Source organism: Littorina saxatilis, linkage group LG4 (genome assembly GCF_037325665.1).
Source record: "Littorina saxatilis isolate snail1 linkage group LG4, US_GU_Lsax_2.0, whole genome shotgun sequence".
In the NCBI taxonomy this organism is placed as follows: Eukaryota; Metazoa; Mollusca; class Gastropoda; order Littorinimorpha; family Littorinidae; genus Littorina; species Littorina saxatilis.
The window spans coordinates 30,880,838-30,904,601 of record NC_090248.1 but is presented as its reverse complement, the minus strand read 5'-3'; the positions used below and the strand labels follow the sequence as shown (position 1 = coordinate 30,904,601).

General features: G+C 40.5%; 1 protein-coding gene across 3 annotated transcripts in view; it reads left to right on the top strand.

Moving 5' to 3' along the window:
- Window positions 1-23,764, top strand: part of LOC138964474 (venom serine carboxypeptidase-like) — a 68,592-nt gene that overhangs the window by 11,238 nt on the left and 33,590 nt on the right. For all 3 annotated transcript variants that reach the window (XM_070336441.1, XM_070336442.1, XM_070336440.1), the window contains exons 2-4: window positions 20,839-20,948; window positions 22,093-22,204; window positions 23,382-23,440. In XM_070336441.1, coding sequence (XP_070192542.1) covers window positions 20,839-20,948; window positions 22,093-22,204; window positions 23,382-23,440 — 281 coding nt within the window. The remainder of the gene's footprint in view (window positions 1-20,838; window positions 20,949-22,092; window positions 22,205-23,381; window positions 23,441-23,764) is intronic.

Genomic DNA, 23,764 nt, shown 5'->3' with positions numbered 1-23,764 from the left:
ATATAAAAGAAGGCGAACATTCAAAGAACTATTGAGGTAGGGGTCCAAATCAAAAGTAACGAAATTGCCCTACTTTTGTTCTTAACCAATATACATTCAACATTTAATATACATGCCAAGCGTTTCAAGGGTGCTGCCAATTGTTTCTTTCAGCATTTGTTGAACATTTATTAACACTGTTTCTACAAGTAGACCCAAATTGATTTAGTCTTAAATTCCAACACAACGGGTTTTTTCTATACTGCATTTTACGTTTGACAAGAAACCTGATTTAGACCACCCAGATACGGTATTTGCAAAATATTTATCTCTTTTATATCATTTTTCAAAATTGTTGTTTATGAAATCGAAAATCACATCGAAAAATGTCACTATTCGATGTTCCCTCACTAATCTGGGTGTGAAGGGTTTTCTTGAAGCAGACACCGGGGCTTGCTAAACGATTGCCGCTTAAGCGGAGGGGAGGCAAGCGTGATTAAGTGCCTGGCCTGCCAATTGACACCTACCGGCGAAAACACACAATAGGCCACAAGGAAGTTTTCTTTTGTCGGAGAACAAGGAAGAGGCATGCTGGCTGTCTCTGGATCATAATTATGTAGACTATCTTTGAATATGTCCGAGTTTGTTTATGTTTGAGAAGGAGTACGCACAAGACAGACAGACAAGCAAATAACATATAGACACTAAACAATCTAAGTAGTAAATGGATTTATGCTGATCTGTATGTGAGCAGCACACGTCTTCAGATGTCTATAAAAAGATGTATGAGCAACTGCAGAACTAAAACATGCAGAATATTATGAAGCATCGATTGGAGATAACTATTGCGAGCATGACCAAAATGTGAAATCATGTTTTTGACAGTTTTGAACTGCCAAAATGAAGTGAGGAAATGGAGTTTATCTTTTAAGCATTGCAAGGGGTTCTAGAACTGTCCGAGGGGGTATTGGGAGATAAGTGTTACCATACATGGTGTACCTCAATCAACATTAGACATTCAGTGACTTTAAAACAGCCCTTACAGGCATGATCAGCGCGTTTTCCATGGATGATTGCGTTCATGTCTTTGATGAATTTGTCTCAACATTGCGCGTGTGTAACTTCACAACGAAGGGGTTAATTTGTCCAGTACTTTAAGTTTAAGAAATAATTGTTATGGTCATATTTGTTGTGCAAAAACTTCAGTTCGACCATTTTACACAGTTTTGAATGTTTATTTATTTATTTATTTATTTATTTATTTATTTATTTATTAAGGAGATTTCTATAGCGCATAACGAAAAGCACTATGCGCTTTACAATATCACTAAGTATAAGCACACGCAAACATACTCTGATTAAATAGAACTTAGTTTAGCAAGACATACTAAGAACACTAAACATTTGAGTTCATACAAAAATTGAGAACTAAATTAAATACTGGACAAGCGATTTAAATAAGCTTAAGGCCTACACCAAGTGCAATGGGCTAATTCGTACAAAAGTTTAGTTAACTATAAAAGGCAGTGCATAAAACTCCATAATCCTAAGAGGGTCAAACAAATGTATTCTATATACATTTTTCAATTATATATTCAGCGAACTACTGCTTGTTTGCCACTGGATTACAGTTTACAATGTACTATGTATATATTCTTTTTGTATGCGCTAACCACCTTCATCTTTCATATGTACCTACCATTCTTTCGTCCCACCTCCCCCCTCCCCCTCTTCCTCCTGCTAGCTTTCTCTTGTTCTTTTTGGTTTGCTTCAACTATGCTGTTTACCTAGATAGTTCCATAGTTTATAAGTAATGTTTGTCCAACATCATATTTTTGTTAATTTGTAACTACGTAGGGCGCGTAATATAAGCGTTCGCTTGAGTTCGTGTCCCTATTGTTTATCGTTGTATTGTTGTACCATGTTTGATTTAATAAAACATTGTTTAAACCAAACAAATAAGAAACATAAGACTAGATAGTGTCTGTAAAAGAAGCCGACATTTTCCCTTTTCTCCAACATTTGTTCCAAAACACACCTCCGAATGATTGTCGATGACTCGAAAGCTTTCCTATCTTGTGATTGCCTTGAGCCTAGCTACAACTGCTTTGTGTTTAATAACTATCATCATGTATTGAACCCCGTGCTCTTTCTTCTGCGGAGGTGGGAGGGGGGGGGGGGTTAGATATTTTGCTGGTAGTATTTTTTTCGACCGAGTTATCTATATTCGTTGGGCAGTTTTCTTTGTCGGACAGATTTTTCACACAAATGACCAGGAAACCAGATTACGTAAGCCGTGTCAGCTGTACCCTTTGTAAAAGTCAACGTAGCTCGAGAACGGCATTGAAGTATTGGTGTTCTTTACCTTGCCCAAGAAGCAGCCATATGAGAATACGTCACACACTCGAGTCAAGGACGTCGTAAAATGGCCCTCGGTCAAGTTTTCACCGAGAACCATTTTATGATGTCCTTAACAATTATGTGTTAGTCGGCTTAGAACATGCGCGCAGGTTTCAAAGTTTTGATCCATTCGATTATCTCAACAGACATCCTTTGATTGTAAAGTTGAATGCGGGCACATGATGGTTGAAAATACTTAACTTGAAAGTTTCCCGCTGTGGTAGATTTTTATGGTGGTTGTCACACAGGCAGCGACGGCTTTACTGGTCGGACCCAGTTGTGCGTTACCTCGCTTTTGCCTTTAATGACTGACTGACTGGCTGACTTTGGGGATTAACGTCCTCTTAGGTAACTAGGATCTATTTGGGAACATTTACTGTGATACTGTAAGAGGAGCAAGAAAAGAAAAGAAAAAAGATTTTTTTTAAAAATAGGGTATGAGGGGGGGGGGGTAGATGGGGGGAGGGATGAGGCCATGGAACTAGTTTTTAGAAGTTATGCAATAAAACATTTAAACATTGTAGGCTCAGACCACTTCGCCGTATTTAATCTTAGACACCGTACGTTATTAGACGCGAAAGTGCAATACTTAATGATCCGCTCAAAGCACTGTTGAAGCAACAATTTGTCTTTTGGTCGCAGATAAGGACATACTCTATCAAAACATGTGAATATACGTCTCAAGCATGACTAAACGCCCCGAAGGGCTCCGTCTAGTAACTCTATTTTTGATATCGTTTTTTAAATGTCAGCAATTTGCAATGAGGTCACCCATCATAAAATAAGGTTATTAATTATTTCCATACGCCATCTAAGTGAAACGGAGGCATTTTGTATCGCTGATTTTATTTACAAACTGCTCTTGCAGCGGATCATTTGATCGGAACTAAATAAGTAAAGTGAAAATAGGTAAATAAATATATAGATGGATAAATCAGAAAACAAGATTGCAAAACATAAACACGTTCATAAAACATGTTAGTTTCCACTATTGCCGTAAACAAGTTCTCTGCAAAAACATTGAAAGTCAAATACTGTTTTCGCCTCTGTTTCTTCTTGTTGTTGATTTTTTACATTAATTTTAGTCAAGTCTTGTAGATTTTATCTTTGAAATATTTGCTTTGTGTTTCGTAACAGAATTAACTATGGTATTGTGTTGCTTAGTACTTGATGCATGAATTGGCGTCTCGCAGAATTAAACGCCGCTGAGGAAGGCCTGGCAACAGGTCGAAAAGTTGGGCTGCCACTTGAAATTCTTTGTTAGGCTTTTCTTTTCCTTGATTTTGTTGACATCTCTCTCTCTCTCTTTCTCTGTGTATGTGTGTGTGTCTCTCTCTCTCTCTCTCTCTCTCTCTTTTCCTCTCTCTCTCTTTCTCTCTCTCTCCCCCTCTCTCTCTCCCTTTCTCTCTCTCTCTCTCTCCCCCTCTCTCTCTCTGTCTTTCTCTCTCTCTCTTTTCTCTCTCTCTCTCTCTGTCTCTCTGTCTCTCTCTCTCTCTCTCTCTCTTTCTCTCTCTCTCTTTCCCTGCCTCACAAACACAAATACACACGCACTAACACACACAAAGCAGCAGGCTGGGATGCGGCAAATTGGGTAAGGCAGACTGTGATACGGCAAGTTGGGAGAGGCAGGATGGGATGCCGCCAACGCATCTAGCAGTGCAAATTCTACAGGGTGGGGGGGGGGGGGGGGGGGCGTTCTTTTAAATCAAGTTTTGCCCAGTTTTGATTTTGCCGGTTTTGGTAATCCTACATTCCTCCGTGCGACAGCGGACTAAATGCGCATTTAAAACTATTTAGATGTTTTGCTTAAATTTTGACTTGGAGCGAAATAAATTAAAACATCTTGTTCGTTGTGCTTTTGTTTTAAATTAAAGAGTATTCCATTTCTAAATTAAATATCACTTGCCTGTTAGCTCTTTATTGTTGTTGCAATAGTTGTATATACTTGGAAGAAAAAAAAGGCATACAACGAGACAGTTATGGTAGCCAAAGAAGCAAATATGAATAAGAGACCTTCCTCCGTTTTTACGTTTTACTGACAGATGACTCAATTCGTCATCAATGACTTGTTATTGGCGCCACAAAGCCAAGAACTCACCCTTTTTCCTCCGGCGAGTATGACTCCAGGGCGTAACTCCACATACTCAGATTTGTTCAAGTGGTCTGTATTCCCAATGGGTAGGGAGGGGGGGCATGAAACCTGCTTAAGTGTGCCAGGTAACGTGTCACTATTTCAAGAAAACAAAACACCACAAAAGCTTCTTGTGTGATTAAAGAATTACTCAAGCGAGCGATAAGTGTGTGATCACATCCGTTCTGTACCCCAGGACAGCTTTAGAGAATGCGTCATACTCATTCAGCTATTTCCTTGTTCATGATCGAAAAGAATGGAAAGCTCCAAAACAAAAACAATCTTTGGAACTTTAAGCAAAGGGTTCTCTGAAGTTTCAACAATCATTTCAAGATATTGCCTTGACCGGGGAAAGATAACATAGATGGGTAAAAGCCGGCAAATATTTCATGAACTGATACACGTAAAATTGACGGGTGTAAGCCAGCAAATATTGTATGGACTATAAAAGCCTAAAAAGGAAGAACAGTGTTCTTGTTACGGCGATGACCTTAAAGGTTATCTCACAGAATGTTGTTTGAAACCCAACAGAAACAAATAAAAACAAAAACAAAAAGGTCAGACATTTAACGTAAGAGTTTAGAATAGGATGCTTCGAAAAACTTATTGAATTAGTGATACATGTATACATCTGTTGAAGGCTTCTCGGTACCGTAAATATAAAAGAAGGCGAACATTCAAAGAACTATTGAGGTAGGGGTCCAAATCAAAAGTAACGAAATTGCCCTACTTTTGTTCTTAACCAATATACATTCAACATTTAATATACATGCCAAGCGTTTCAAGGGTGCTGCCAATTGTTTCTTTCAGCATTTGTTGAACATTTATTAACACTGTTTCTACAAGTAGACCCAAATTGATTTAGTCTTAAATTCTAACACAACGGCTTTTTTTCTATACTGCATTTTACGTTTGACAAGAAACCTGATTTAGACCACCCAGGTACGGTATTTGCAAAATATTTATCTTTTTTATATTATTTTTCAAAATGGTTGTTTATGAAATCGAAAATCACGTCGAAAAATGTCACTATTCGATGTTCCCTCACTTAATCTGGGTGTGAAGGGCTTTCTTGAAGCAGACACCGGGGCTTGCTAAACGATTGCCGCTTAAGCGGAGGGTAGTCAAGCGTGATTAAGTGCCTGGCCTGCCAATTGACACCTACCGGCGAAAACACACAATAGGCCACAAGGAAGTTTTCTTTTGTCGGAGAACAAGGAAGAGGCATGCTGGCTGTCTCTGGATCATAATTATGTAGACTATCTTTGAATATGTCCGAGTTTGTTTATGTTTGAGAAGGAGTACGCACAAGACAGACAGACAAGCAAATAACATATAGACACTAAACAATCTAAGTAGTAAATGGATTTATGCTGATCTGTATGTGAGCAGCACACGTCTTCAGATGTCTATAAAAAGATGTATGAGCAACTGCAGAACTAAAACATGCAGAATATTATGAAGCATCGATTGGAGATAACTATTGCGAGCATGACCAAAATGTGAAATCATGTTTTTGACAGTTTTGAACTGCCAAAATGAAGTGAGGAAATGGAGTTTATCTTTTAAGCATTGCAAGGGGTTCTAGAACTGTCCGAGGGGGTATTGGGAGATAAGTGTTACCATACATGGTGTACCTCAATCAACATTAGACATTCAGTGACTTTAAAACAGCCCTTACAGGCATGATCAGCGCGTTTTCCATGGATGATTGCGTTCATGTCTTTGATGAATTTGTCTCAACATTGCGCGTGTGTAACTTCACAACGAAGGGGTTAATTTGTCCAGTACTTTAAGTTTAAGAAATAATTGTTATGGTCATATTTGTTGTGCAAAAACTTCAGTTCGACCATTTTACACAGTTTTGAATGTTTATTTATTTATTTATTTATTTATTTATTTATTAAGGAGATTTCTATAGCGCATAACGAAAAGCACTATGCGCTTTACAATATCACTAAGTATAAGCACACGCAAACATACTCTGATTAAATAGAACTTAGTTTAGCAAGACATACTAAGAACACTAAACATTCACACCTCCGAATGATTGTCGATGACTCGAAAGCTTTCCTATCTTGTGATTGCCTTGAGCCTAGCTACAACTGCTTTGTGTTTAATAACTATCATCATGTATTGAACCCCGTGCTCTTTCTTCGGCGGAGGGGGGGGGGGGGGGGGGTTAGATATTTTGCTGGTAGTATTTTTTTCGACCGAGTTATCTATATTCGTTGGGCAGTTTTCTTTGTCGGACAGATTTTTCACACAAATGACCAGGAAACCAGATTACGTAAGCCGTGTCAGCTGTACCCTTTGTAAAAGTCAACGTAGCTCGAGAACGGCATTGAAGTATTGGTGTTCTTTACCTTGCCCAAGAAGCAGCGCATATGAGAATACGTCACACACTCGAGTCAAGGACGTCGTAAAATGGCCCTCGGTCAAGTTTTCACCGAGAACCATTTTATGATGTCCTTAACAATTATGTGTTAGTCGGCTTAGAATATGCGCGCAGGTTTCTTTCTCTCTCTCTCTCAGTCACTCTCTCTCTCTCTCAGTCACTCTCTCTCTCTCTCTCTCTCTCTCTCTCTCTCTCTCTCTCTCTCTCTCTCAGTCACTCTCTCTCTCTCTCTCTCTCTCTCTCTCTCTTTCCCTGCCTCACAAACACAAATACACACGCACTAACACACACAAAGCAGCAGGCCGGGATGCGGCAAATTGGGTAAGGCAGACTGGGATACGGCTAGTTGGGAGAGGCAGGAGGGGATGCCGCCAACGCATCTAGCAGTGCAAATTCTACAGGGGGGGGGGGGGGGGGGGCGTTCTTTTAAATCAAGTTTTGCCCAGTTTTGATTTTGCCGGTTTTGGTAATCCTACATTCCTCCGTGCGACAGCGGACTAAATGCGCATTTAAAACTATTTAGATGTTTTGCTTAAATTTTGACTTGGAGCGAAATAAATTAAAACATCTTGTTCGTTGTGCTTTTGTTTTAAATTAAAGCGTATTCCATTTCTAAATTAAATATCACTTGCCTGTTAACTCTTTATTGTTGTTGCAATAGTTGTATATACTTGGAAGAAAAAAAAAGGCATACAACGAGACAGTTATGGTAGCCTGATTTAGACCACCCAGATACGGTATTTGCAAAATATTTATCTCTTTTATATTATTTTTCAAAATTGTTGTTTATGAAATCGAAAAATCACATCGAAAAATGTCACTATTCGATGTTCCCTCACTTAATCTGGGTGTGAAGGGCTTTCTTGAAGCAGACACCGGCGCTTGCTAAACGATTGCCGCTTAAGCGGAGGGGAGTCAAGCGTGATTAAGTGCCTGGCCTGCCAATTGACACCTACCGGCGAAAACACATAATAGGCCACAGTTTCTCTATTTTTCACATAACGTTTCACTCTTAAAGTTTTTAACAAAAGGTGGTCCTTAGTTTTAACATCTTTTTTGAAATAATATATGAATTAAAGATTATGCTTTTATTGGACACATTTTTCACACACATGACCAGGAAACCGGATTACGTAAGCCGTGTCAGCTGCAACCTTTGTAAAAGTCAAGGTAACTCGAGAACGGCATTGAAGTACTTTCGGTGTTCTTTACATTGTCCAAGAAGCAATGCACATGAGTATACTTGACACACTCGGGTTGTGCTTGGTTTGGCCATAAACACTATCTAGTCAAGGACGTCGTAAAATGGCCCTCGGTCAAGTTTTCACGGAGAACCATTTTATGATGTCCTTGACTATTATGTGTTAGTCGGCTTAGAATATGCGCGCAGGTTTGAAAGTTTTGAACCATTCGATTATCTCAACAGACATCCTTTGATGTAGTGGAGTAGTGGTAGGTGTCACGAAATGGGATATAAGTCTGTGATAAAGGTGATGATTATTATTATGAAAATGTTCGTGCCACCCACGCGCTTTTTCACGCTAGAAGCCAACAAAACAATTTATTTCATGTTGATTAATCACATTACTTATGAAAGTCTTATGTTTTCTCGTGCGTGCGTGTGTGTGTGTGGGAAAATATTAAACAGCTGTGCTTTCATGTTACCATTCAGAGAGTGCTTTGATCATAATTAAGCTTTAAGCCCGCGTGAGAAACAGACGATACTTCTGCACGTATGGTTTGATATCTGCCGGGAACATTTTTTTATGACTTTGACTGATTAGGCAAAGGGATTACACGAAACCGACTCAAGCCTTGTTGAATGTCAAAGAATTCAAGCATGCCGAAGTGTCTGTACGGGCCTGAGGAAAAGCACCTTCGGTAACCGTTTCATGTCCAATCCTAAAACGTGTATGGGAATACTTTAAGCATAACATTCGGGTGGGTTTTTTCTGAATAGAAAATATATAATACATCCATGCGATTTTATGGAATAACTCTGTTAAGTGTTTTTGTTATTGTTGCCAGAACAGCATGATCATATTCTGTAAGATAAAATCGGTTATTGTCAGTTTGTTTGTTTCCTTTTGTACACAGCGAAAACAAAATCGAATAGAAATTATACATCCATGCATTTTTCATGGAATAACTCCCTGAAGTGGTGTTGTTGTTGTTGTTGTTGTTGTTGTTGTTGTTGTTGTTGCGAGAACAGCTTGATAATATTCTGTGAGATAAAATCGGTTTTTGTTAGTTTGTTTTATTTTGTACAATAAAGATATTAAACATTTTTCGCCAAGATTTCATGGTCTCGCCTAGGTGACAATGGCCGCAAGCATAAACGTTGTTTTGACCACGAGTTGAATGTATGTAAATTTCTATTTGTGTCCCCAGAATAAGATTCTATTTGGGACATGAGGTGGTTGCCGGTACGCTAAGAAAAAGCTGGGTGTGTGGGGGTGGGGCCGGGAGGATGAGGGGAGTGGGGTTGTACAGGTTAAAAGTTGCGTTGATAAAAGTTATAAGCGTTTGGTATTGGGCGTTGAGAATCATCCAATACAAATGACACTGGACATTTGAAGACGCAACAGTGGTCGACACGGGGAGCATCATAAACACCGCCCAATTGGATTGCATGACTTGACCGTCCTGCAGTGATGTCGTTCTCGTCGGCTATTGGTCAGTGGATTTTGAGAGCGCACGTGCCGGACAATTAAGGTGTTCATATGATTGGTCAATACACTGACACGGTTCTCACCCCTTTGAGAGGTCGTGGCCTACATAAAGTTAGTTCGTTTCGCAAATTAGCAAAAGTCCTCAAAAAAGTCGATAGTCACAGAGACTTTGTGTTCATAACAACCCAAAAACCAGAAGAAAAAGACCTGAGAGGCTACCTGGAGCTCTGCCTCACCTCTATGGTGACTGCTAGGCAGAAGCAGAGCCCCGAGGCTCTCATCAACTTATTAACGGATACCTACTGTTTTGTGACAAAAAATAAAGTGTCCGTCCCTAAACCAGACACCTATCTCATGGCCCTCAGCGCTCTCGCGGGGAGCAGAGATCTGTCGTCTGAGGAAATTCTCACAATTAAAAAATCACTGTAAGTCCCTTGTAATTCTGGACTCCCTAAATGGGGGGCAAAATAAAATAAAGCCAGCATAAATATATGATCGTCATTTGTCAACGGTATTAACTTAAACAAAGGGGACACACAGCTCGCAGGGAGGGAAGGGCATTGCCCCACCTCGCGGGCGTGTGCGTGTTTTTTTCTTCTTTTTTTTCCTGATGGTTTTAAACTCCTGTTTTCGGATTACACAATAAACATAAAAACATGATTATATAAACGAGAGGATAGCTGTTTCCTCTCTCAGTTAATACTGCTAATGTGACGTCGCCTCCCCTGCGACTATTGTAGTGGCGGGGAGGTCGACGGACAACGCAGATAGATATTTTTATCCTATTTAAAATTAACAAATGCCGCATAGCAACTCATGCGTGCGTCAATGAAATGATGTATCCAAATGTTACTACCCTATAGAAGATCAGTATTACGTTTTGCGCATGTTCTTTATATTTTTCTCACAATGTTGTCACTTTTAAACCTTCTAACAGGTGGTCCTGAGTTTTATCTTTTTCTTAACGAAACTAAAATTGAATTAAAAATCCATGTTTTTAATGGTCCTTCCCCTAGGAAGTCAACGCATATAAAGGAAAAATTATCCCCGAGTATATTTCTCATTGCCCCACCCCCCTCCCTTATTCATGGTGAGCGGGGCCGGGGTCCTATCACGGTCGGGATTGCTTGGTCTTGCCCTTTTCTTTCCCTCCTTTTCTTCTTTTAGCGTATCATCAACTCATGTCCCTAAAAGGAAAATTTCCTGTGAGGACGTAAAGGACCCCCCTTTTTTTTTTACAAATTAGCAATTGTCCGGTCAGACATCATATGGTGCGGGTGTTAAATCTGTCAGTTTGCAAGAGAGATAATTCGAGTTTGTGAGACTTGTTGCATACAGTGGTAAATACCTGATTTTGATGACTTTGGTGATCTTTCTCAGACGGGAGGAATAGCAGAAAGGCAAGAAAATAAAAGTGAGTGATTTTGATTCTATTGATTGTGCCTTGATTAGGTTAGATTGAATAGATTAGATTGTGCAAGCAGGATTCCACCATGGAATACATTTAATTTATATGAGGGTTAACGTTGTCTGCACCATCTCAGAAAAACTATCATATTTTCGACCTAAATCTGTGGATCTAAAAACATCATCTCGGTTATAATGTAGTATATAACAGCCTAAAGCATGTCACATTTATAGAACAAACAAAAAAAATAATTTCGCTAGTATCGTGTACACTACATTGGGGTGTGCACGTTAAAGATCCCACGATTGACAAAAGGGTCTTTCCTGGCAAAATTGTATAGGCATAGATATATAAAAATGTCCACCAAAATACCCGTGTGACTTGGAATAATAGGCCGTGAAAAGTAGGATATGCGCCGAAATGGCTGCGATCTGCTGGCCGATGTGAATGCGTGATGTATTGTGTAAAAAAACAAATCCATCTCACACGGAATAAATAAATCCCTGCGCCTTGAATATGTGCGCGATATAAATTGCATGCATAAAATAAAAAATGAAAAAGATAAAAAAAATGATAAATAAATCCCTGCGCTTAGAACTGTACCCACGGAATACGCGCGATATAAGCCTCATATTGATTGATTGATTGATTGATAGTATTTTGCGTGTGATATTTTCCGAGTGTGATAAAACAAGTTAGAATGACAATAAATCGGAAAGACTTAGTTAGGGTTAGGGTGGGTGGCCGAGTGGTAACGCACTTGCGCTCGGAAGCGAGAGGTTGCGAGTTCGACCCTGGGTCAGGGCGTTAGCAATTTTCTCCCCCCTTTCCTAACCTAGGTGGTGGGTTCAAGTGCTAGTCTTTCGGATGAGACGAAAAACCGAGGTCCCTTCGTGTACACTACATTGGGATGTGCACGTTAAAGATCCTACGATTGACAAAAGGGTCTTTCCTGGCAAAATTGTATAGGCATATATAAAAATGTCCACCAAAATACCCGTGTGACTTGGAATAATAGGCCGTGAAAAGTAGGATATGCGCCGAAATGGCTGCAATCTGCTGGCCGATGTGAATGCGTGATGTATTGTGTAAAAAAATTCCATCTCACACGGCATAAATAAATCCCTGCGCCTTGAATATGTGCGCGATATAAATTGCATAAAATAAAAATAAAATAAAAAATAAATAAATCCCTGCGCTTAGAACTGTACCCACGGAATACGCGCGATATAAGCCTCATATTGATTGATTGATTGAAAGACTTAGTTATCGTACAGTAACAACATGTCATTTAATTACTTGATTTTGGGATAGTTTCGGAGCAGTTTTGAAAAAATTATTGCATGGGTTCAGTCTCGTTTTCACGTCCAAATCGTCAGAAAACTTTCCAAAATGTAAGACAAATTCTGCAGAGCAGCTGAGCTGCTCTTCACACAACTTTTCTGTCGGTGTCTGTGTGTCTGTTTATCTTTCTCTCTATGTCTCTGTTTCTCTGTCTCTCTCTTTCTCTGGCTCTCTCTCTCTCTTTGTCTGTCTGTCTGTTTGTTTCTTTTTTGTCTCTCTTTCTGTCTGTCTGTCTGTCTGTCTGTCTGTAAAGCTGTCATAACTGTTCCTTTTATTTCTATCTCTTTCCTTGTTTTTGATTAGAATTTTGACTGTCTGCGGGATGAAAAAAAGAGCATTTTAGCATTTCTTATTCTGTTAGTGTTAAGATAAAGATCAATTCAATTCAATTTAATTCAATTCAATTCAATACAATTCTCTCTCCCTCATTCTCATTCTTATAAATCAGACTCAGTGTTTGTGTTATACTGCCTTGCTCTGCTGAGTGTGTGTGTCATACCGCTTTGCTCTGCTGAGTGTGTGTGTTTGTGTTAATTACGGTCTGTCTGTATATTCTTTTGTCTGTCCGTCTGTCACTCAAGGGTAAACCGGCACGGTTAGCCTAGTGGTAAGGCGTCCGCCCCGTGATCGGGAGGTCGTGGGTTCGAACCTCGGCCGGTGTCACGATTTCATCTTTCGCCTGTGTACATATTTCCCCCTCGATATTTACTCGAGACTGAAATGTTGTTTCCTGGTAAAATTAAGAAGGGAAATTATTTATGGACGAAAAGCATGTCAGTTTCTTGCATGTGAAGAAAATTGGTTGTGAAATTAAATAGATTTCACTCCCAAAATCGAATTCTTCGAAAACGTGTACCGAGTGGTTACGTCCCTTGAGTAAGAAGGGAAACATTTTAGGATGAATCAAATTTCTAAGTTAAATAAAATAATTGGTTGGACAAATTTGGCCCCATGAATGTAAGGTACACAAGGTCGCTCATCAGTACTATCGAAGGGTGTTTTTTTTGTTCAGTGTAGAGTTTATACTAGATCAACGAGGCCGAAAATCGAAATATCAACACGGCGAAAGATAAAAACGTCACATGCACACCGGGTCATACCTAAGACTTTAAAATTGGCAATCTAGTGGCTGATCCACATCCCATTTTGGTGCAATCCCATTTTTGCCGCCGTCCCATTTTTTGCCCCATCCCATTTTCGCGACATTTCACAAGCCAAGCGTCATTTTATAAAATTTATAATTTTGAATGATTAATGAGATAAGGATGATTATAATGATGATGCTATGGATTTCCAATTTGGATTGAGACTACGTGACAGGGCATTTTACTAACATGTCATAACAAAAGCGCGACATCCCATTTTGACACCATATCCCATTTGGCCGTCGTGCCGTTTCACCGTATTCCATTTATCCCCCATCCCATTGTCGCGACATTTCACAAGCCAAGCGTCATTTTACTACCGTGTCATAACAATAGCGCGTCATCCCATTTTGACACCATCCCATTTGGCCGCCATCACATTTTTTATTTATTCTTCTTGCCAAGCCTCACTATACTACTATACTGCGTTATTCAACTAGGAAGACATTCCGTTTACGCCAAATTCCATTTTTGCCACAATCCAAAATGTCGCGAAATAGAGATGGCGGCAAAATGGGATGACGGCAAAACGGCATGGCGACAAAATGGAATGTGGCGCTAGTGGTTTGACACGGTGGTAAAATGACACATGGCCTATGAAATGTCGCAAAAATGGGATGGGGGCAAAATGGGATAACGGCCAAACGGGATTGCGCCAAAATGGGACGTGGAGTAATGGTACATGACATGGTGGTAAAATGACACTTGGCCTGTAAAATGTCGCAAAAATGGGATGGGGGCGAAATGGGCTAACGGCGAAACGGGATTGCGCCAAAATGGGATGTGGAGCTAATGGTACATGATATGGTGGTAAAATGACACTTGGCCTGAGAAATGTCGCCAAAATGGGATGGGGGCGAATTGGGATAACGGCGAAACAGGACTAATAGACCCCTTGACTTGGGGTAGTGCGACTCTGTCACTGCTAGCTTTCCACTCGGAGGAAGCGACCGGAATTTCCCAACGATGGGACATCCTAGTAATGAATTTTTTTTTTTTTTTAATTCTTAAAATTAACAGAGTCGCGCTACCCCAAAAGTCAAGGAATTTCGTGTTTGTCCCTTGACTTTGGAGATGACAAGAAAATATCGGGCACAAAAACGTGATTTGTAAAATTTTTCACAACATATGTCGCCTCGCGCCATGTATGTGATGAAACCATTCATATAGCTCTGCGGGAGCTCTGCACTTTTGGACGTCCCCATTTCACTGCTGTACAGCAAACATCGTCCCCAAATACCTGTTTGTTTCTAAAAAATCACGCTGGAGGTTGCATTTTATGTAATAACCTCCTGAAATGAGTTTTGACACTTTAGAATGGCATGTAAAATGACACATGGCCTATGAAATGTCGCAAAAATGGAATGGGGGCAAAATGGGATAACGGCCAAACGGGATTGCGCCAAAATGGGACGATGAGCTAATGGTACATGACATGGTGGTAAAATGACACTTGGCCTGTAAAATGTCGCAAAAATGGGATGGGAGCGAAATGGGCTAACGGCGAAACGGGATTGCGCCAAAATGGGATGTGGAGCTAATAGTACATGATATGGTGGTAAAATGACACTTGGCCTGAGAAATGTCGCCAAAATGGGATGGGGGCGAATTGGGATAACGGCGAAACAGGACTAATAGATCCCTTGACTTGGGGTAGTGCGACTCTGTCACTGCTAGCTTTCCACTCGGAGGAAGCGACCGGAATTTCCCAACAATGGGACATCCTAGTAATGAATTTTTTTTTTTTTTAATTCTTAAAATTAACAGATAGCTCTGCGGGAGCTCTGCACTTTTGGACGTCCCCATTTCACTGCTGTACAGCAAACATCGTCCCCAAATACCTGTTTGTTTCTAAAAAAATCACGCTGGAGGTTGCATTTTATGTAATAACCTCCTGAAATGAGTTTTGACACTTTAGAATGGCATTTAACGCTCATTGAAGTTTTAACAAACTTTCTAACACCTAAAACATTCATAGCACCGATAACGTAATTGTAGCTCTGCACTTTGTGTACACATACGTCCCCATTTCACTGCTGTACAGCAAACATCGTCCCCAAATGCCTGTTTTTCTAAAAATCACGCTGGAGGTTGCATTTTATGTAATAACCTCCTGAAATGAGTTTTCACACTTTAAAATGGCATTTAACGCTCATTAAAGTTTTAAGAAACTTTCTAACACGTAAAACAAAAGAGACCCCAAATGCCTGTGTTTTGAGCAAGATGACATTTTGATACACAGCCGACCCCAAATGACTGTAAAACCACCTATGTGTGTGTGTGTTTGTTTGTTTGTTTGTGTGTGTAAGTGTGTTAGTGTGGGTGTTTGTGTGTGTATGTGTGTGTGTGTGTGTGTGTGTGTTACACAGGCAGACAGTCCTAACGGGATTATATCTAACAAGAATACTGTCTCAAATCGCCCCAAGAGCTATACAGTTCAGATTTGGGTTGTAATTATGTGACCACACACCAGGAATACCTTAAAATAAACGTTTGAAGACGGCTATGTTTTGAGTAGGAATCCCAGACTGTTATTCTGATTGTGACGCATTTTGCGCGACTCTTAGTTTTCGTCCAACCTTTTGATCCTGAGCATCCCATGTGCTATTCCTAGGGGTAACATGAATAAGACCGAATATACATACGTGCCTAAGGCCGAAAATATACATTGTCGCCTAAGGTCGAAAATATACATTGTGCAGAAGACCGAATATACATCGTCGCCTAACACCGAATATACACTTGCGCCTAAGGTCGAAAATATACATTTTGCCTAAGACCGAATGTACATTGTCGCCCAACACCGAATATACACTTGCGCCTAAGGTCGAAAATATACATTTTGCCTAAGACCGAATATACATTGTCGCCTAAGACCGAATATACACTTGCGCACAAGGTCGAAAATATACATTTTGCCTAAGGCCGATAGAAACTAAGATCACAGTTTATCCGATAAGAGCACGTTTTCGTATTGCTAATAAACGCGCATGGTTAAAATAGATCCTAGATTAAAATGGATTCGTCCAATACCAAACCAAAACGAAGGTCTGACATAATGAATGATCATTTATTGAATTTATACTGTAGCGCATACAAACATAAATCTCTCTCTCTCTCTCTCTCTCTCTCTCTCTCTCTCTCTCTCTCTCTCTCTCTCTCTCTCTCTCTCTCTCCCTGTCTCCCTCTCTCTCTCTCTCTCTCTTTCTCTCTCTCTCTCTCTCTCTCTCTCTCTCTCTCTCTCTCTCTCTCTCTCTCTCTCTCTCTCTCTCTCTCTCTCTCTCTCTCTGTGTCTCTGTGTCTCTCTGTCTCTTGTACAATATAATAATGGAAAGTTTAAAAAAAAATACATTAAATAGACCGCATGCGATCGAATCAGACATAAGTCATAAAGTAGCTCAGAAAAACATAAATCCACGAAGTTATGTCTCTCTGTCAGAACTTTGGATGAAGGTGGACGGGTATGAAAGGTAGCTTGAAGTGCATCATACACCAAGCCTTGAACACTCCTAGGACATCCCGAACACGCGCACCACACTCCCAATGTCTGACCGACAGCAATGACATCGGTTCAATGGCGGTACGTTATTGCTGATCTGGACAGCGCAACAATGACACAAGGAGTGGCCGCATGGTACGAATATCGAGTCGCGAGAGTGATGAAGGCAGACGGGACATTGATTAAAAAAAATGATAATAAAATAATGATAAAAGAAACCTTGAGATTGACTGAGCGAGGTTCACAAAACATGTGTCCGCTCCACAGTTCGTGATTACGTACAGGAGGGTGAAAAAACACACAAAAACATCAACTCGTGGTTACCAAAGCAAAAACCAAACCATCTTAGTTAGTTAGTTAGTTAGTTAACTATATCCCATGACCTCCCTTCTTTGTCTCTGTTACTTCAGTATGGGTATATATGTTGTATTTTTATAGCTCAATAAATACATCATGGACTCCAAAAAATATATGATAGTGCAGATTCCGATTTGGGCAAAGAACTACTTTCCTCCCGACCTTTGACCTTGCGCCAAACAAATAGATTGTAATACACTCTTAATTGCTTTGCTGCTAAAGAGTTCTATCCGCAGTTTTATTAACCCGTGCATAACACTAGTTTGAACAGTCGAACACTATCACAATGCCCATGGCTACAAACCAAAACAAAACAAGTCGCGTAAGGCGAAAATACAATATTTAGTCAAGTAGCTGTCGAACTCACAGAATGAAACTGAACGCAATGCCATTTTTCAGCAAGACCGTATACTCGTAGCATCGTCAGTCCACCGCTCATGGCAAGAAGAGCGGGGTAGTAGTTGCGCTAAGAAGGATAGCACGCTTTTCTGTGCCTCTCTTTGTTTTAACTTTCTGAGCGTGTTTTTAATCCAAACATATCATATCTATATGTTTTTGGAATCAGGAACCGACAAGAAATAAGATGAAAGTGTTTTTAAATTGATTTGGACTATTTAATTTTGATAATAATTTTTATATATTTAATTTTCAGAGCTTGTTTTTAATCCGAATATAACATATTTATATGTTTTTGGAATCAGCAAATGATGGAGAATAAGATAAACGTAAATTTGGATCGTTTTATAAATTTTTATTTTTTTTTACAATTTTCCGATTTTTAATGACCAAAGTCATTAATTAATTTTTAAGCCACCAAGCTGAAATGCAATACCGAACCCCGGGCTTCGTCGAAGATTACTTGACCAAAATTTGAACCAATTTGGTTGAAAAATGAGGGCGTGACAGTGCCGCCTCAACTTTCACGAAAAGCCGGATATGACGTCATCAAAGACATTTATCAAAAAAATGAAAAAAACGTTCGGGGATTTCATACCCAGGAACTCTCATGTCAAATTTCATAAAGATCGGTCCAGTAGTTTAGTCTGAATCGCTCTACACACACACACAGACACACACACAGACACACGCACATACACCACGACCCTCGTTTCGATTCCCCCTCGATGTTAAAATATTTAGTCAAAACTTGACTAAATATAAAAACGAGTACCCTCCCTTGCATCGAAGCAGACGACTGTCAGTGAGAGTCTGTCACACAGATCTGTCAGCAGTGTCGGTGTGGGAACTGACAGAAGCTAGGGAGCACAGATAATAGAAGCCCTGTCACATAGACTAATCACACAATCAATACACATTTGGCTCATGTTTTAAATGACAGTTTCGAGTTTGTTAGTCAAACTCAAAGCAACAACACTGGTCTGGTGTCATGCGTAGCGGGACCGAGAAGGGTCCTTACTGCATGGTTTGGGGTGGCTTCGCTTCGTATCAAACATCGGCTGTTTCACGTATTTTGCGAGCAAGTCTACTCTTTTGCCTGGCTCTGCAGTAAGTCCACATTGGCGATGAAGGTATCCAAGAACTTAACATGTGTGCATTTTTCCGTAATCCAGTCATATTCCTTCAAAATGCAATCAATCGGCGGTGACAGACTTGGTGTCAGCAATTCGCGACTTCACCAACTGGGTCCCGTTTTCCTCACACCCATACCAGTTTAGGTTCATCCATGCAAACACACTCGCAAAACGTTTATCACGTAGATACATTTCAAATAGGGAGCAAATGGTTAAATCTAAACCTACATATTTGTTCCCTGAAATTTGCTTCTCTGTCAATAAGCCTGATTGTATAATAATACGTTCGAGAAAAACAACGTGGAATCGATTCTGAATCGAGTAAGCCAAATGGGTGCCAACCCGGTTTCGCCCGTTCTGCCGACCTGAAACGCAAAACAAAAGAATTGTGCGCTTCAACTAAATTAATTTCTATACGACTTCATTATTTTCTTGCAACTTATGAACCTTTACTTAAAGCTTTTAAATGGTCTGAAAGTAGTGTTACCGCGTACTTATCGATGCACTCATTCGTTTTATTTTTTTCAGCGACGGTCACTTAGTTTAAGGTTGCAAAAGGGCCAAGTCTCGCTGGCACCACTGTTTCACTCTCCACAGATCGCAACAGTGCCGCTAGTAGTCTACACTTTGTGTTTGATGGTAGAATGGGATATACAGATTACAACACTCGTGGTTTTTTATATGGCTTGTTTTTCAGTCAAGACCCAGCGGGAATATCAATCGAGAGCCACTCGCCAGAGGCTCGTGTCTCCCGATGATATTCATCCGCTGGGTCTTGACTGAAATACAAGCCATATAAAAAACCACTCGTGTTGTAACCTATACATATTACCATCTCTTTCAAGAAAAACAGTTCACAGATTCGACAATACACATTCTCGTGTTATTGACACATATTTGCCGCTATTGTTGTTCGTTGTTCATGATTCACGTGTCATTCACACACTTTAGTCGCTATGTATGTTATTGTATCCGTTATTGTTCGTGCTTTGGGATTTTGCCCTTTCACGTGTATTCGATCAATTGCAACATATTTGCCGCTATTGAAATTCGTGCCAGAAATGTATTTTCGACCTTAGGCGACAAAGTATATTCGGTCTTGTCCGCAAATGTATATTCGGTCTTAGGCTGCAACGTATATTTTCTACCCACCGCTGCAATGTATATTCGGTCTTGTCCGCAAATGTACATTCGGTCTTAGGCGGCAACGTATATTTTCTACCCACCGCTGCAATGTATATTCGGTCTTGTCCGCAAATGTACATTCGGTCTTAAGCAAAATGTATATTCGGTCTTATCCGCAAATGTATAAACACTTTCATTCGACCTTAGGCGCATATGTATATTCGGTCTTGTCCGCAAATGTATATTCGGTCTTGTTCTGCTTCCCCATTCCTAGAGATACGGATTTGAAATTGAGCCGAGAGCAACAGAGTTCGTTTTGGGAGTTGAATAGATGACAGCACACACGAGGAAGGTCTTAAAAATAATGTTTGAGCGTTCTATTTTTCAAATCTGAATGCTGTGTTTGGTAGTCATAGCAGACCGTAATATTTCCAGCGTACAATGCGTTTGTTTATGTTATACGAACAGGTTTAGCTAGCCCTGTATGGCACGGAATTTGCATGCGTTAGCTAGACTGTAGGTTTGCCTTCCTCAATCCAACGGTCTTGATCTGCTTTGACGAATGAGTATCTATGAAAACTAAATAAATATTTATGACGACCGGAAGCCCTGACTCCTGACAGGAGAGATGGGCGATGCAAAACACTCGCTGATTAAACTTCATAGTATTTAGCATAGTTTCGGAGCAGTTTTGAGCACATCATTGCAGGTGTTTCTAAATTACAGTCCAGCGAATGTCCCGAGCACTTTTTAAGGTCCAAATCGTCAGAAAACTTTCCAAAATGGCGCCTTCGGTATACTATCTTTAAGAAGAATGAAAACCTTTACACCCAGTCTTTCCATTTCAGCCCAACAACACAGTCTACTTGAAATACTCGGAGTGCAGAGTTACAGGGGTTATCTCACTGTGGATGAGCAATATGAGAGCAACATGTTCTTCTGGTTCTTCCCCGCTGAGGTGGGTGTATTTTGTCTTTGATGCTTTGTGCATTAGTGAATCCGGTTATCTCGTTCAACAGTTGCTCCAGCAGCTATCTCATTGCAGTGTGACAGCCACATGTTGTTCTGGTTATTTTAGGCTGAGGTAGTTGTATAAAGTCTGTGTTGCTTCATGTCTTCAATAGTTTATCTGACTCATTGCGGCATGAAGGCCACATTTTGCTGAGAAACGAGACACTGGCTGTGGTATTCGTTGTTGCTGGGGGATGTGTTATTCTCTTTTGCTCCATGCCTTAGATACCTAGTCCGGCTAGTCCAATTCAATGGATGTACTCCTATTAAGTCAGTGTCACATGGTCATGTTGCAAAGTCTGTGCCATTTGGCCACCAAGCAACTTTATCCTGTAGGACTGGTGATTAGTTCCTTTTGTCTATCATGAAACGTTTAATAAATATCAAATATCACACAGATCTTTGACCGTGAACCTACATGGATACATTTGTTAACATCATTTGACTTTCGATTCCATAGTGCTGGTGCGAAAACACGTAAAATGCCGTTTTGTTTATCATTCAACGTTCAATAAATACCAAAGATCAAATAGATCTTTGACCGTGGACCAAGATGAATAAGTTTCTAGAACTACAATGCATCATTTGACTTTCTATTCAATAGTGGTGCAAAAACACTGAAAGTGCCGTTGAACTTGGTCAACTTGCAAAACAAACCTGATGCCCCAGTGTTGTGCCTGAACGGAGGACCGGGCCGTCCTTCTCGTCTCTCGTCTTGTCATGTCTTGTCTTGTCTGGTCTTTTCTGGTTTTGTCTGGTCTGGTCTGGTCTGGTCTGGTCTGGTCTGGTCTGGTCGGGTCTGGTCGGGTCTAGTCTGGTCTGGTCTGGTCTGGTCTGGTCTGGTCGGGTCTGATCTGGTCTGGTCTGGTCTGGTCTAGTCTGGTCGGGTCGGGTCGGGTCGGGTCGGGTCTGATCTGGTCTGGTCTGGTCTGGTCTTATCTTACTATTGTTTCAGAACACACTTGATGGCGCAGTGTTCCTGTGGCTGAACGGAGGACCTGGCCATCCTTCTCGTCTCGTCTCGTCTTGTCTGGTCTTGTCTTGACTTGTCTCATCTTGTCTTGTTTTATTTGATCTTACTATTGTTTCAGAACAAACCCGATGCCCCACTGCTGCTGTGGCTGAACGGGGGACCGGGCAGTCCTTCGACGTATGGAGCGCTGTTGGAGAACGGACCTCTGGCGCTCAATGAGCAAGGGATACGTACGTTATTTCCTCATTTTGAGTATTTACCGGGCTCTTACAAGTGGGGTTCACAATGAGCAAGGGATGCATTAGTTATTTCCTCATTTTGAGTATTTACCGGGCTCATACAAGTGGGGTTGTGGTTATTCATATGGTTCTCATAGATAGGGTTCGAAGGGACAAAAGGCTTCATCTTCAATTTCATTAGCTAATAATTATGCTTGGGAAGTATTCAAGAAATGTTGTATTTAGTGGAGCGATTCTATTCTATGTCTATTGACATAAGCTAAGACGTTTTTACATTTAGTCAAGTTTTGACTAAATGTTTTAACATAGAAGGGGAATCGAGACGAGGGTCGTGGTGTATGTGTGTGTGTGTGTGTGTGTGTGTGTGTGAGGAGGGGGGTCGGTGTGTTCGTGTGTGTGTTCGTGTGTGTGTGTGTGTGTGTGTGTGTGTGTCTGTCTGTCTGTCTGTCTGTGCGTGTGTGTGTGTAGAGCGATTCAGACCAAACTACTAGCCCGATCTTTATGAAATTTTACAGGAGAGTTCCTGGGAATGATATCCCCGGACACAGTTGAGGCGGCACTGTCACACCCTCATTTTTCAATCAAATTGATTGAAATTTTGGCCAAGCAATCTTCGACGAAGGCCGGACATCAGTATTGCATTTCAGCTTGGTGGCTTAAAAATTAATTAATGACTTTGGTCATTAAAAATCTGAAAATTGTAAAAAAATATATTTTTTTATAAAACGATCCAAATTTACGTTCATCTTATTTTTCATCATTTTCTGATTTCAAAAACATATAAATATGTTATATTTGGATTAAAAACAAGCTCTGAAAATTAAAAATATAAAAATTATGATCAAAATTAAATTTTCGACATCAATTTAAAAACACTTTCATCTTATTCCTTGTCGGTTCTTATAATTCCAAAAACATATAGATATGATATGTTTGGATTAAAAACACGCTCAGAAAGTTAAAACGAAGAGAGGTACAGAAAAGCGGGCTATGCAGCACAGCGAAACCACTACCGCGCTGAACAGGCTCGTCAGTTTCACTCCGTTTTGCACAAGCGTCGGACTACGGTCATTGTGAAAAAATGCAGTGCATTCAGTTTCATTCTGTGAGTTCCACAGCTTGACTAAATGTAGTAATTTCGCCTTACGCGACTTGTTTTAACTTTCAGTGGAGCGCCGAAGCGTGTCATGGACCGAGTCGTTCCATATGCTGTACATCGACAACCCGGTACGTGCCTTGTATTATTGGATGACTGACGGGCGCAGTGGCGTGGTGGTAAGACGTCGGCCTCCTAATCGAGAGGTCGTGAGTTCGAATCCCGGTCGCTGCCGCCTGGTGGGTTAAGAGTGGAGATTTTTTCCGATTTCCCAGGTCAACTTATGTGCAGATCTGCTTGTGACTTAATCCCCTTTTGTGTGTACACGCAAGCACAAGACCCAGTGCGCACGGAAAAGATCCTGTAACCCATGTCAGAGTTCGGTGGGTTATAGAAACACGAAAATACCCAGCATGCCTCCCCTGAAATTGGCGTATGCTGCCTAAATGACGGGG